Source organism: Cydia pomonella, chromosome 13 (genome assembly GCF_033807575.1).
Source record: "Cydia pomonella isolate Wapato2018A chromosome 13, ilCydPomo1, whole genome shotgun sequence".
Taxonomy (NCBI): Eukaryota; Metazoa; Arthropoda; class Insecta; order Lepidoptera; family Tortricidae; genus Cydia; species Cydia pomonella.
The window spans coordinates 11,338,670-11,353,094 of NC_084715.1; the positions used below are offsets into that span (position 1 = coordinate 11,338,670).

Below are 14,425 nucleotides of genomic sequence, written 5' to 3' on the forward strand. Positions count from 1 at the left end.
GGTTTTAGAAAGAAAGCTTTCGTCAATAAGTACTTACCTAAATGTTATATACGGATTTTGGGAAGTAGGTACTTGATTAGGTACACGGGAGACTATCTGGGGGCTTACCGCAAAAACCGAAATTCGCAAAATGCGGAGATATTTCTCTTTTAATCTCACTAAGACGTAATTAGAGTGACAGAGAAAAATGCCCGCAATCGACGAACTTCGATTTTCGCGGTTCCCTGTACTTAGCCATAGCCCTGGTACTTAGGTGCCAGTCAATTCATTTATAATATTTATATGATCACAACACATCATGTCTTTGTTTCACGATCAGGGTTTCAAGATATCAGAACGTTCCTTCGCCTATACATGTATATCATATGTAAACTACACATAAGGTACGAAAAAAAATTCAAATGAAAAAAACTGATGCAATTGATAGGAAACATGTTGTTAGTTATAAGTTTTTTTTAAATGATATTTTTTTCTGTAGGAGTGGTAAGGCAGCTTCTTCCTAGCTCATCCAGTGGTAGCTTTTTACATGGATGGATGTTTTTCATACTATCCCGCATCAGCCCATCACCTGCTGGAGTTGTTAATTTTTTTTTGCTGTTTTTTTATATACTACGTCGGTGGTAAACAAGCTTACGGCCCGCCTGATGGTAAGCAGTCTTCGTAGCCTACGTACGCCTGCAACTCCAGAGGAGTTACATGCGCGTTAGCGACGCTAACAACCCTCCCTATCCTCGTTGAGCTCTGGCAACCTTACTCACCGGCAGGAATACAACACTATGATTAGTAGTGTTTTATCCTTCCCTTTTAAAACATTTAGCACTGCAGGAGGTTTGGTGCTCTTACTCTGCTCTTCGTCAATTACCAAATGCGATTTTTTAAACGAATGAAATTGTATGATTTTTGACTTGGTCTAGAATTAAATAACGCAAATTTTCGGTTACTCTAGCTATCCTAACCTTCGTATGAAGAACTGAATTTCGTTGCACTTTTAGCCTTATATGTGCTATACTATGCGTACCTACTATTTTTAGTTTGCTACCTATCCGTCTTTGATTTTCTTATTAACGGGTCAGTGACTAAACAACATAAAAGCTACTTAAAACCAAGTTAATGGCCTTATAGTTATGGGCAACAGGTGAGTGGCACCGAACCTTTGAACAAGTCAACCAATTCATAAAACATCTTATCTCGACATGAGCGATACGCTAGTATAATTTGATCCTCAAGATTCATAACAAATATTAGGCAATCGGGGTCAAAGTTTCTGGCCAGCGCCTGTGACAGTCTTCGGTACAGTACCTAAATGTTGTAAACATTACTGTTGTACCTATAATCAATCTACAGTACTTACTTACACGGTCACGGAAGCTCAGACAGTGAAATCGGTAATAAGACTTTACCTACATTAAGAGATGGTTATATAGTGATTAGTCCCGTAGGTTCGTGTTCTTCTTTCACTCTGAGCGTAAGCGAGATGGATGTGCGTTGTGCGAGCGGGATTGCGGATAGGTATTATGTTTTTGAATTTTAATTCCATGTAAGTTTTAACAAAAAAAGTTATCAATGAGCTCTCTCAAAAATTAAGTTGCGCATTTTAAAAATTGAGCTTTCGTGCATACAATTTTTTAAAGTGCGTTTTAGACCTATGTTCATCAGGATTTTCAAAAAATCTGAATTCGAGTCGATGAAGTCCCTAGAGAAATTCTCAAGAGTGCTAATTAAATTTATGTCAACAGTATGGTGATCTAAAAAAGCATAACCTACCGCACCTTAGCAAGCAGGTTAAACGCATAGCTAGTTAGATTTTTTTTTTTTGTGTATGAAAGGAAAATAAGAACAAGAAATATGATTGGACATTAAATCTACCGGAATCTATCATATAACACCGGATCCCATAATATGCCTAGCTTGCTACTATATATAGTACCCTTAGGTATAGAGATACTGCAGAACTGAAAACCTGCAAATAAATCGGCAAACTAACGAGGTCGGCGAAGCTAAAAGTTGTTTTGTTTTTAATTTTCATTCCGAATAAAACTAGGTCTTCCGTAACTAAAATGGTGGCTTCAATTCATTCACGTTTCCAATTAACAAAGAATTTAATATGTGCGCCCTTCCACTGTACATTTTTCTGTTAGGGTAAACTCTTCAGTTATTGGCACTTTGAGCCTAATCTTGACAATTAATTTCCGTCTTTACAGCTTTGGTGATACGAGTGATCGTATCAATAATTAGAGTGCCTACAATAGAGCTGTTTACCCTACATACTAGGTACTTATTATGTAAACAAGGTTGTATATGAAGGATCGATTAGATGCGCGCGCTGCGCACTTCGCTTCAGTAAGTTCCCGTAACAGCGAGCCTCAATCGCAAATACAGTCAGCTGGGGTTGAAATACAAGGTAAGTTAGTAATTTATACGTTTGTTATCTTAATATCGATCAAATACACATATGCATATGGTCAAAATGTTAGGTATTCAGAAAGTGCTGTTGAATTCTAAGATGTGTACGTAACAACGATATATTCAAAATTATTCAAAGTGCTTTTCTGCACAAATTGTTTCTTCATATATTTTATTCACAAACTGCTTAGAACATCCATACCTCTTCCATTCAGGAATTAGTGACGAGTGTAAACAATAGTTTTTTTTTCATTGATTTGTATTTTGCTCAGGAGCCAAGATGCCGGGCGCCAGGCATAAAATATTGGGGCACGTCCTGTCGGGGTTCTGCCACAAGATGAACCGACGCAAACCTCTGTATGGGGATGCAATGGATACTCCGCTCAACCGATGTCTTACCACCTTGGACATCACTTTACTTGGTAAGAAAACTAATGTTACAATGAAAAAGATACCTTTGTGTGTTAAGATTAAGGTGTGATTTTATGTGTAAACATATTAAAGTAGTTTAGATCCCTGCGAAAGTATATCTAAAGTTAGTAATTTTCATAATGGCAACATTTCGCTAGGATTACCAGGATAAGGCCCATAAGTAATTTGAATAAGTGATGCTTTATTAATATTAATGATCGGTATTTAAATAATTAATTTGGTTCAATCACAGAACGTTGGTTTTACCAAATTATAACGATTAGAAGCGGCATATCAGTGGAGAAGTCGATTAGATATTGCACCGGACTTCCTGAAGTTGATACATATTAATGATGGGTATTTAAATGGTTAATTTGGTTCAAATCACAGAATATTGGTTTTACCTAATTATAACGATTAGAAGAGGCACATCAGTGGAGGAGGGAATTAGATAATGCACTGAACCTCCTGAAGTTGATACGTGAAGTGAAGTATAGGTACCTATATGAAAAGGAGCTACTATTGAGGTTTATGAATTGCCATTCAAGTAATTGTCCTGTTTTCATGCAAAAGGCTTCACTGTCTGTTGCTGAAGCTGTATTTTTTCAATGATGCGTAATGATAAGGAATCGCCCTTATCAACAACCGACATAAGCTCTCACAGCTTTTTGTATTTCTGAATAAGGACATTTTTTTATCCTCATGTCTATACCTATGATCCTGTGAACTTACACAACAAGAAGTATACTTGATGGAGCTATAATATACCTATACGTAACCCACTCCTGGCCACAGGCGTCCTTCAATGCGAGAGGGCTCGGGCTCATATTCTGTGCACACAGCAGACCACTTGCCTAGCCAAGTCCTATTATTACTTTATTAACTACAAAATAAGGTACCTACCTACCTAATCCATTTTCCAGGCGTCGGCCACATGGTAGGCGCCGGCATCTACGTCCTAACGGGCGCAGTGGCGCGGCACATGGCCGGTCCAGCCACGGCCCTCAGTTTCCTCCTGGCCGGCATTACGTCTACCCTCGCGGCACTGTGTTATGCAGAATTCGGTACCAGGATACCGAGAGCGGGGAGTGCTTATGCGTATACTTACGTTAGCATTGGAGAATTCTGGGCCTTCATAATCGGATGGAACATCGTCTTGGAGTATATGATCGGTGAGTCAAACAGATAGTATCGTTGGTTATTTACCTACCTCTCCTGCCATGTTGCGGAGTTTGGTATTAGGATATGTATATAACAAATTGTGTGACAGGCGATCTCTAAAACGACGAAAGAGTCGGCCTCAAAGAAACGTGGCCAAAATATGTTGTTATATACTCGTACTTACCTGTTACAAACACCACTCCCAGTCCCAATAATATTTCCCCATATTAGTAATTGTTCATTGTTTAACGCCCCACTATGAAGTTACAGATGTACTTATTACACGGCTCATTGATTGCAGAGCGATAGAAATCTCTCCGCTCCGGTCGTGCTCTGACAATGAATGATCACGCTTTAAACAAATTCGATTGTTTCCTGAAAAGCAATAAAAATATGGATATCCCATTACTTTTAATAGGACTTCCTTTTTCCTATGATGATGTCAGTCATGAATTCCTTTGTGGATTTCAGGTGCAGCGTCAGTCGCCAGGGCGTGGTCCGGTTATTTAGACGCAATGTTAAACGGAGCTATAAGCAATGCCACCATATCTGTCACCGGAGAAATGCATGAAACTCTTCTTAGTCGATATCCAGACGTTTTAGCATTTTTAATATGCATTTTAGCCTCGCTCATTTTAGCGGTAGGCGTTAAAACCTCTGCTTACATCAACAACGGCCTCACTATTCTAAACCTTTTGGTTATAACGCTAGTGATATCGCTTGGTTTTTACTACGCTGATATATCCAACTGGTCGGCAGCGAATGGAGGTTTTATGCCTTTCGGATTTAGTGGGGTATTAGCAGGGGCTGCTACATGTTTCTACGCCTTTGTTGGCTTTGACAGCATTTCGGCGTCTAGCGAGGAAGCTAAAGATCCTTCGCGGTCCATTCCTATAGCGACAGTCCTTTCCATGGCTATAGTAGCTTTTGGATATATTCTTGTCGCACTAGCTTTGACTCTTATGGTGCCATATACGAGTATTAATCCTGAAGCAGCTCTGCCGTCCGCTTTAGGTGCAGTGCATGCCGATTGGGCTAAATATGCAGTTTCTGTTGGAGCTGTTTGCGGAATGACAACTACTCTTCTTGGCTCTCTGTTCTCCCTGCCCCGTTGTTTATACGCTATGTCTACTGATGGTTTACTATTCGGTTTCCTCAGCGACATTAACAACAAGTCTCAGATTCCTATTGCAAACTTAATTATTTCTGGACTATCATCCGCTATTATAGCTCTATTGTTTGATTTGGAGAAGCTTGTAGAATTCATGTCCATCGGTACATTACTGGCGTACACCATCGTGAGCGCTGCGGTTATAATATTACGGTACCGGCCTGCCCCTACAGTTGACGATAAGACTTTTGGAGTTCCGCCAATAGATTCTCCTGGGGACCGTGAAGATAGTTCAGCAACCGGTACACCAGCGACCGATGGCGGATCGTCTTCTTCAGAGGTGAGAATCAGCATCAGCTTATTATTTTTCATGGATTTCGTAATATTAATATGCCGATCTTGTAATATTTTACGCAATTTTTAAAATGCAATTTTGACCTATTATCTTATTTTTTTTTTATTGATCGAAAGTCAAAAACTCAGTATTCGTATCGATTGAGCTCTTCGAGAAAGTCCTCAAGATTGCTAACTAAATTTATGGCAGCCGTATTGTGATCTAAAAAAGCGCTAAGACTTTTCAGAAACTCCGCTCTCAGAACTAGGGCTCCTGATATCCGTGATACACGCCGATCCGTAGCTACGGGTTCTTAAGCCCGGCGGTACTAAGATCACGAATTTCACGAACACGGCAAGGTACGTACCTCGTACCTGCGTTCGCGTCCGGATTCACGTGACACGCCGTGACCGTGACACGCCATGATACGTAGCCCGTACCTGCGTTCGTGTGCGGAGCTTCGGGCTCGGTTCCTTTGGATAGGTACTTATCGCACGTCTCGTAGGTTCGACACGCCCGGGAGAAAAATAAATCAGGACTAGGTATTATTGAATTGAGTTACCACTTAGTATATTGAATACGGGACGTTCGTCGGACAAACATTTACGTGTGAATTAAACTTAAATTGTATTTTTTGCATCGATTTGAATATAATGGTTATATTTAAATAATTTATGGGGTTATCCTGTTTTTTGTATAACCAGCTAATGATTAATAGTCAAAACTAGCGACCAGCTCGTTGCATAGCACTAATATAAATATAAGGTGTAAAACTCCCTAGTAAGTATCATTATAATTATGAACTTAAGCAACGCTGTGCTACTGGTTGTCATTATTAAATCAAGAAAGACATTTTTTTCTGTTAAGTATTAATGAAATGAATGAAACATACTTGTAAAAGCTTGCTACTATCAAAGAATATAACGTAGCCTAAATATAAACAAGGCAATCCTAATCCAAAGAAACAAAAGGGTAAATTTCTGCAAATCTTCGGTAGGTATGATAAAGGTAATACAGGTAAACAAATTCAACAAAAACAATTCAATTTTCAATTCAATTCAATTCAATTTCTTTATTGCTCATAAGGAAAAAAATCCATGCAGATACACAGTATAAAATCATATCAAATGTAAACCAAATGTAAACAATAATATTGATAATAAAATTAATAAATAACACAAAATTGAAATGGATGAGGTCATTCCGATTAAAATAATAATGAATAGTTACAATAAATTAATACAACATATCAGTAAATTCAACAAATAATAATAATAACAGTCCAAAACAATAAAAATTAAAATAAAATGAGTCTGATTATCCGTCTAAATTAATCCAATATCTTACAAAAGTATTCGTCCAGGTTATAGAATGGTCTACTTATTAAATACGTCTTTAGATTTGTACTGAACTCCTTAACGTTACTGGAATCCTTAATTTTTATTTCAAGACTGTTATATATTTTGATTGCGATATGATTGATGCTTTTCTTATAGTATGCAAAGTGTGATTCAGGTAGCAGTAGATCTAAATTGCGGCGAAGCGGGTATCTCTCACATTCTTTTTTGGATTTGTATGCGCTTAAATTTTTATGAACAAATAAACAGATTTGGTATATATACAATGCAGTTACTGTAAGGATATTGTTTTCTATAAATAGGTTCCTATGCGTTTCAGGGAAGTAACCTTCAATGAAGCGTATGCATTTTTTTTGCATCAGTAGAATTTTATTTACACTTGGACTATTGCCCCATACTTCAATGCCATACCGGATTATACTCTCGACATATGAATAGTAGATAGTTCTCAGGGTTTGCTTATCGCTAAGTTTAGCCATCGATTTTAGAGAATAACATGCACTTCCTAGACGTTTCACAACATAGTTTATGTGGTCATGCCACCTTAAGTATGGGTCTAGTTCGATACCTAGAAAACGAATTGAGTCCGATTTAGCAAAAGGGAGATTTAGAGAACAGTCCATTGAGTTGAATGCACGTTTAAAAATCATGTAATAACACTTGTCATTATTGAGCGATAGACCATTTGCGGAGAACCATTCTGTGAGATTTTCCCAGGCACTGGTGGTTATATTCTGCAATTCTTTGTGAGTCTTTGCACCCAGAATCAGACTGGTGTCGTCGGCATATAGGTAAGGAGTTCCATTTAAGATATTTTCTGGAAGATCATTAATAAATATTATGAACAATAGAGGTCCAAGGACTGATCCTTGTGGAACGCCACGTCTTATAATGCCTTCATCAGATTTATAGATTTTGTTGCTTTCGGCTTGACTTGAACACTTAATTTCAACAAATTGTCTACGCCCAGTTAGGTAGGAAGATATGAGATTGAGTACAGTACCCCGTATGCCATAGTATTCTAATTTATAAAGTAAAATCTTATGATCAACACAATCAAATGCTTTGCTTAGGTCACAGAATATTCCTGCACATTTAATGTCACGATTAAGGTGATTCATTATCTCAGATGTTAGTTTAGTAATAGCTGTGATTGTGTCTTTGCCTTTCAGAAATCCGAATTGTTTTGTTGATATATAGTAATTGTCATTCATATATTTTTCTATCCGGTCTGCAAGACATTTTTCGAATATTTTCGAGATTATTGAGAGCAGGGAGATGGGTCTGTAATTCTTAATTTGTTTTGTGCTACCTTTCTTATGTACAGGGACTACTTTAGCATTTTTGAGTTGGCTAGGAAATGTTCCTATTTTTATATGCTCGTTGAATATATGGCAGATTGGTATGCAAAGGATGTCAATATTATGTTTAATTATAGAAGTGTGTATATGGTCTGGTCCACATGCATTGCTATTTTTTAAGTTTTTAGCAACCTTAATGATCTCGTGTTCCATAATAGGTTTTAAAAACATAGATTTAGTATTATCTACAGATTTCCTTTCGAGTAGAATTTTAAAATCACGATTTTGATTGGGAGTGTGCAAGTTTTCACCTACACTAAGAAAGTACTCATTAAATAAGTTGCTTATGGATTTAGGATCATTTATAATTATATTGCTGTGCTCTATTTTCCAATGACCTCCTTTGGTTGTAGTCGCTTTGCCTGTATTCTCCTTAATTAATTTCCAAACAGCTTTCGATTTATTTTTTGCTTTTGTTAATGTTTTTGTAATATAATTACGTTTTGCAGTGATCAGTACTTTTTTAAGGACCCGTTGGTATATCTTAAAGTGAGACTCGAGTTTATAATCATATTTACGTTTTAGTTCTATATACATTTTTCTTTTATTTCTACAACATATTTTAATTCCTTTAGTTATCCATTGCTTTTTGTTAACTTTAATTTTGCGTGTTTTAACTGGGTAATATTTATTTATTAGGTCATGCAGGATGTCATAGAATGTATTTAGTTGTATACTATAGTGTACGTTAGTTAATAGCTGCCACCAGTCTATTTGCTCTAAAGCACTTCTAAAGTGAGTATTTGCTAGTTTATTATAGAATCTCTTTGTCACTACCTTGTATTGAACACTTTTTTCAGTCATGCTATTTTTAAAATATATTATCTGTGCATCATGATCGGAAAAAGAACATGGCTCAACTGAGGCCTTTATGTATTCCTGATTGTCGGTAAAAATATTGTCGATTATGGTTTCAGTGTTTTTTGTACTTCTTGTCGGATCAGTGATACTACGCTTTAGATTGTGTACAAGTAATGTCTCTAGAAAATCTTTTGTGGTCTGCATTTTACTATCTGCTATATTTATATTAAAGTCGCCACACAGCAGTATATTTTGCTTATCAAATTGTGAGAGAAAGCGGTCTATATTTTCTAGAAACATTTTTATACTAGATTGTGGACATCTACGGGGTACACATGTACGGGGCCACGGAAAAAAAAGTACGCAGCTGCAGTTCTTATCAGTTTCGGACTTTCGGCACATTAAAGAGTACTGTTTATTTCTAGATTGAAGGTAATAATGACATATTATTGTTAGAGCGTTTTATTGTATGACTAACAAGCTAAGCCAACATACTGGGTTTTTTTTTGTAGATAAGAAGTGCAGTTGCACGTGCAGACAAAGATAATAAGATTTGCGAGCGACTTATTAAAATGAAACAAACAATATACATAAGTAGATGTGGGCTTTACCTTTTATTCGTGAAATTGAAAGAAGTGACCGCGATGTTTTGTTTTACAAATTCGTGGTATTTTTTATTTAATCAGTACCCCTAGTGTAATTTTAGTCGATAGCGAAACGTGACGTACGCGTTTGCGTTAAGTCTCATTTTGTATGGGTTTTTGAACAGCGCGCCAAGCGGGACGTTTTGGAAAGTCAAAAATCTCATACAAAATGACACTTAACGCAAACGCGTACGTCACGTTTCGCTGTCGAAAATATTTACACTAGGGGTACTGGAGGGGGCAGTTTAGAATTTTGAACTCATATTCATTGTCATTAGTTACTCCTGACATCACAGTTGGTCTCCTGACACACAGTGTTGTTGTATTATTTTAGCAACTCGTTTATTAAAGTAGCTTAATATTTAAAAGGCTTTACTATTGGAAATAAATTTTAATTGAAAAGTAATGAAACGGAATTAGAGCTATGAATAAAAAAATCATGATAAATATTTTATTCGTAGCTCTTAGAGACCGCATGGTATCTTCACTCAACGTCGCGGGCGGACCGAACCGGCGTGTTCTTAAGATACGTGAAGCCGTGATCACGCCTACACGGATCTACACGGATTCACGTACCCTAATTTCACGTAGCCGAATGTCACGTGCGGAACGGACCAGAAAACCGTTGCCGTGAATCACGAAACCGGGTGCACGGCTACGGGTTCACGAATCACGGACACGACCGCGAGCCCTACTCAGAACCTATACTGCACCTTAAGGAAGTTATTAGAAACAAACCGATTGCTATGTAATTTCATTAAACCCTTGATTTCAGATGTTCGAAGCTCTAACAGTGGGTCGTCTCCGCCCGCAATACGCCTGGCTTGAGCCACTCGTCGGCGGCCGAGCGCCCGGCGCCGCCGTGTCTGGCTGTGTGTACACACTGACCGCAGCTGCCGCAGCGTTGTGCGCCCATAACCACTTCGTAGCTGAGCAGGCGGGCTTGTGGGCGCTGCTTCCGGACCTGGTGCTCACTTCCATTATTATTGCTTGTAAGTATTCTTCTGTAGCCAAATACTTGAGCTTGAGCCACGCGTCTTTAACAAATTTAACATATATCAGGGAAAGAATAAGGATCAAAGTCAAATGGCGTTCTAAAAGTTTTAATCATGTGTCGAAAGATGGCAGTAAATTTACTGTGGCTACAAAGTTTTATTTGACAAACCACCTCTATTTCAAATTCTCCTTGCCAGAACCCAAAGAGTTTATTAACCTTTCGTATGCTACTGACAAACTTTGGTCGTTGACAACACGACTTTATTAATATCGATATGCTAAATTTGAATATATGAATGTAGGTACTATCAGACATCAACACAATCATTCACAATGAGACAATTACACAAAATGTTCATCTGGTTTAAAGTGCAGATACAAATTTGGCGTCTATTGAACAGGGGATATACCTACAGATTGGATAAGAAAACCGGTCAAGTGCGACTTCGTTTACCTCGCGCACCGATGGTTCCGTACAAGCTTTAAATTTTGTCATGAAAGACTTCAGCAGAAGTATACTATTAGTATAATTGTGTACAGCGCCATCTATGTTGGGTTTTCAGAGATAATTCTTTATCATGTGAACCAATTTCAATATTTTTTGTTTTATTTGAAAACCTTTAGTGTAATCTCATAGGAATTTCAACTATAATAAACACCCGCAAACGGGATTAAATTGCAAATTAAATTACAAAATGTTTTATCAAGATAGAGGTCTGATTTTATTTTTCCTGTAATCTGTATGACAATGTTATTATTGTGTAAAAATTTCATAATTTTTCATTCGTAAACTTCGGAGATAAGGGGGGGGGGGGGGGGGGTAATGGTGGCTCAATTGCAGGGTTCATCACGGCTGACAGAGACCTGAGAGGATATTGCTCACTTTATAGTCCGGTTCTTTGAATTAATGCATGAACCACTTGATATGAATTCAATTTGATTGCACTCTTAGATAAACACTACGTATTTTTTCAGGCTTATTCATAATCTGGGCGCACCAGCAGTCACCAGCGCGGCTTCCATTCAGAGTACCGTGGGTACCGCTGCTGCCTGCCGCTTCAGTCATGCTCAACGTGGAGCTCATGGTCAACCTCAATGCGCTCACATGGGCGCGGTTCGCTATATGGATCACTTTCGGTAAGTTCCTCAAGTAGGTATGTCATTCAGAGTACCGTGGGTACCGCTGTTGCCCGCTGCCTCTGTCATGTTCAACGGGAAGCTCATGGTCAATTTCAACACGCTCATGTAGGCGCGGTTCACTATATGAATCACTTTCAGCAAGTTCCTTAAGTAGGTATAGTCATTCGGTAACTAGCGGTACGCCGACTACATTAAATTTATTGCAAAATAGAGGATCGGATTTTTTGGAGCAGTGTTTGACAAAGCCATATGTCCGTATTCGACTACCATGGGTATGATGTTGTGATGATGTCTACACTTGGCGCGGTATCAGTCGTCAACGGCAGTGGGTTCGCGTGTCACAGCTGTGTCATCAGTTCATCACCAAAGAAATTATGGAAGTTGAAATTCACATGCCGCATGGTCCAGTCCAGTTTTGTCCAATCTGACAGAAAGAGCAATGTATATGTGCAGTGACTCGTCCATCCGCTATCTTAACTAGGTAATTCGTGTTCCAGGTCTTTTACTCTACTTTCTCTACGGCATCCACCACAGCAAGCTCGGCGAAGGCGTAGCGGGTCTCCTCTCCCAATCTGCCAGCGCCGGTCGCGGTTGGGGCGCCATTGAGAAAACTTCGCGGCGCATTGGCCGCTTCGGCCGAGAAAAGAGCGACGACCGAAAACCGATCATAAGCGACGATGAACTCGCCCGGCGGGAGCCGTGATTCTAAAGTAAACTGTATGTGTTTTGTCTTAAAGTTACAATTGGAAAACGCACGTTGAAATTGTGAATATTGATTTTATTTAGTAACATAAGTGTTTGAGAATAGCGTTTTTAGCACTGAGACGAACAAGGACGCTGAGTAAAAGATATGACATGTATTGAAAATTACACAATTAATTTTTAAACGGCGAAAAATATCGATTTGAAATACGATAATGCCCAACGAGAAACAACAATTGGATAATTAATCTTAGTTCAAAGATACCTTAAGGTGCGTTTTTAAAATGTAACAACTATTCGTATAATTATTTACAGATCTGTGTTCAGCTCTATAACTGTCGCTTAGTTTCTTCGTTTCAAAAGTTACACAAAAGAAATAAGGTCGCCTGTGGTTGTGTTATTATATGCTTGGCTACCACATATGATCAAGACATAATACAATATATAAGATAAAATAATTATGTACGCGGCTTAAATCGAATAATACGCCAAAAAAAGTTCTACTATTCGGACAATACATATAGGCACAACATTACTTCGCATTTATGGAAAATATGTACCTATTTGATGTTTTATCTATTGGATAAAACAGGACAGGGTAGGTACAGTCAGCAAAGTTATCAGCTCAGCACCCCTTCATATAAAGATGTAGGTATGCAGGGGTGCTAAAGCTAATGAAACTTTTAACTCAGTGTCAATTATTGTAGGTAGTAGTACCTATCTACATACGACGTTCAATAAAATGAACTTTAATGATGAAATTGACAGTTAAAATGTTAATCAGTATGACCAAAGATTCCGCAATTGTTTAAAAATAGATATTTATAAGATACAAACATGCCAAAGACTATTATTATAGCACAAAGTGAAGTCAGACTTCGTTTAAAATTTGTTATTCTCATTGATTATGCAAATCTATGTAACATTTATTTTAAATAATTAAATTGCTTGCAAATTTTTCATTTTCATCTAAAACGTAGGTACTCGTATAAGTACTAACTGTTGTTTAATTTGTTGTGATATCACTTTCTATGAGTGTTGCCAAAAAAGTAGTGTTTGTTTATATGAAAATGAACTACGAAACGCTTTGATTTTTTTTTGTTTTATATATAATATGAGTTATTTAGATATTTACCTACCTACCTTATATAAATAAATTAAATTTCATTTGATGAATCTTCCAACCCACATGATGATACACTTCACGAAAGATTGATGGAAAACTGAGTACTTTTAACAAACTGCTATAAATGTCAGGATATTGTAGGTAATTGCTTTGTGTGTACTTTTATGTGCTGGTAGTATTCCATATGAACATATCGTGTAGTCAAATACCACATATATATTTCTGAGTAATATGAGCCAATTTGTGGCAGCTTTTTAAGTGCGATCTCAGGATACATAAATAGTAATACATCATAGTATGTTATTTAGCTTTCAATAAATATGTATATCCTTTAATGAAGTTCCAAATAGGAATGAACCGCCGAACAAAACTATATTCTAAATAGCTAATTGATAAAAAATCGAATACATGTTAATTTTACGAATTAGTATATAAGTATGTCCTTGTAGGTAAATATATTTGCAGATATATCTTTTATTTATAAAATTAAGTAACTAGACTATTACATAGTGACACCAAATGTGATCTTTTTAAATTTCCAAGTACTTACAGTACCGGCCAAAAATAATTATATCAGCTTTTGGTTTTTACGGCAAACCTTTTTAAGGGTTCCTAGTTGACTATGGGACCCTAAAAAGGTTTGCTGTAAAAACCTAAAGCTGATATAATTATTTTTGGTCGGTCTTTAAGATTTCTAACCAGAATGTTATTGTTTTGTGCATATATGTTTATAGAATACCAAAATGTTTATGAACTGCATATATCATTGTTAATACTCTAACAACATATTTTAAGAAGTGTTGATGTGTACATAAAGAAATTATAAAAATAAGGGATTTCATTTACTTCTTTTTAAGCTATAGTATTAGTAATTGTC

General features: G+C 37.2%; 1 protein-coding gene across 1 annotated transcript; it reads left to right on the plus strand.

Annotated features, from left to right (window-relative positions):
- Window position 1: 1 nt before the first annotated feature.
- LOC133524199 (cationic amino acid transporter 4) lies at window positions 2–14,380 on the plus strand. The gene is made up of 7 exons (XM_061860079.1): window positions 2–2,401; window positions 2,676–2,825; window positions 3,738–3,986; window positions 4,447–5,426; window positions 10,360–10,576; window positions 11,556–11,717; window positions 12,218–14,380. The coding sequence occupies exons 1-7, from the start codon at window positions 2,299–2,301 to the stop codon at window positions 12,421–12,423; spliced, it is 2,067 nt and encodes a 688-aa protein (XP_061716063.1). The 5' UTR covers window positions 2–2,298; the 3' UTR covers window positions 12,424–14,380.
- The last annotated feature ends 45 nt before the right edge of the window (window positions 14,381–14,425 follow it).

Bases quoted from the DNA above. Each gene is read 5' to 3' on its own strand.
- LOC133524199 (XM_061860079.1), top strand. From the start codon at position 2,299: ATGAAGGATCGATTAGATGCGCGCGCTGCGCACTTCGCTTCAGTAAGT. The intron at 3,987-4,446 runs GTGAGTCAAACA...TGTGGATTTCAG, and splicing joins CGTCTTGGAGTATATGATCG to GTGCAGCGTCAGTCGCCAGG. The intron at 10,577-11,555 runs GTAAGTATTCTT...GTATTTTTTCAG, and splicing joins CACTTCCATTATTATTGCTT to GCTTATTCATAATCTGGGCG.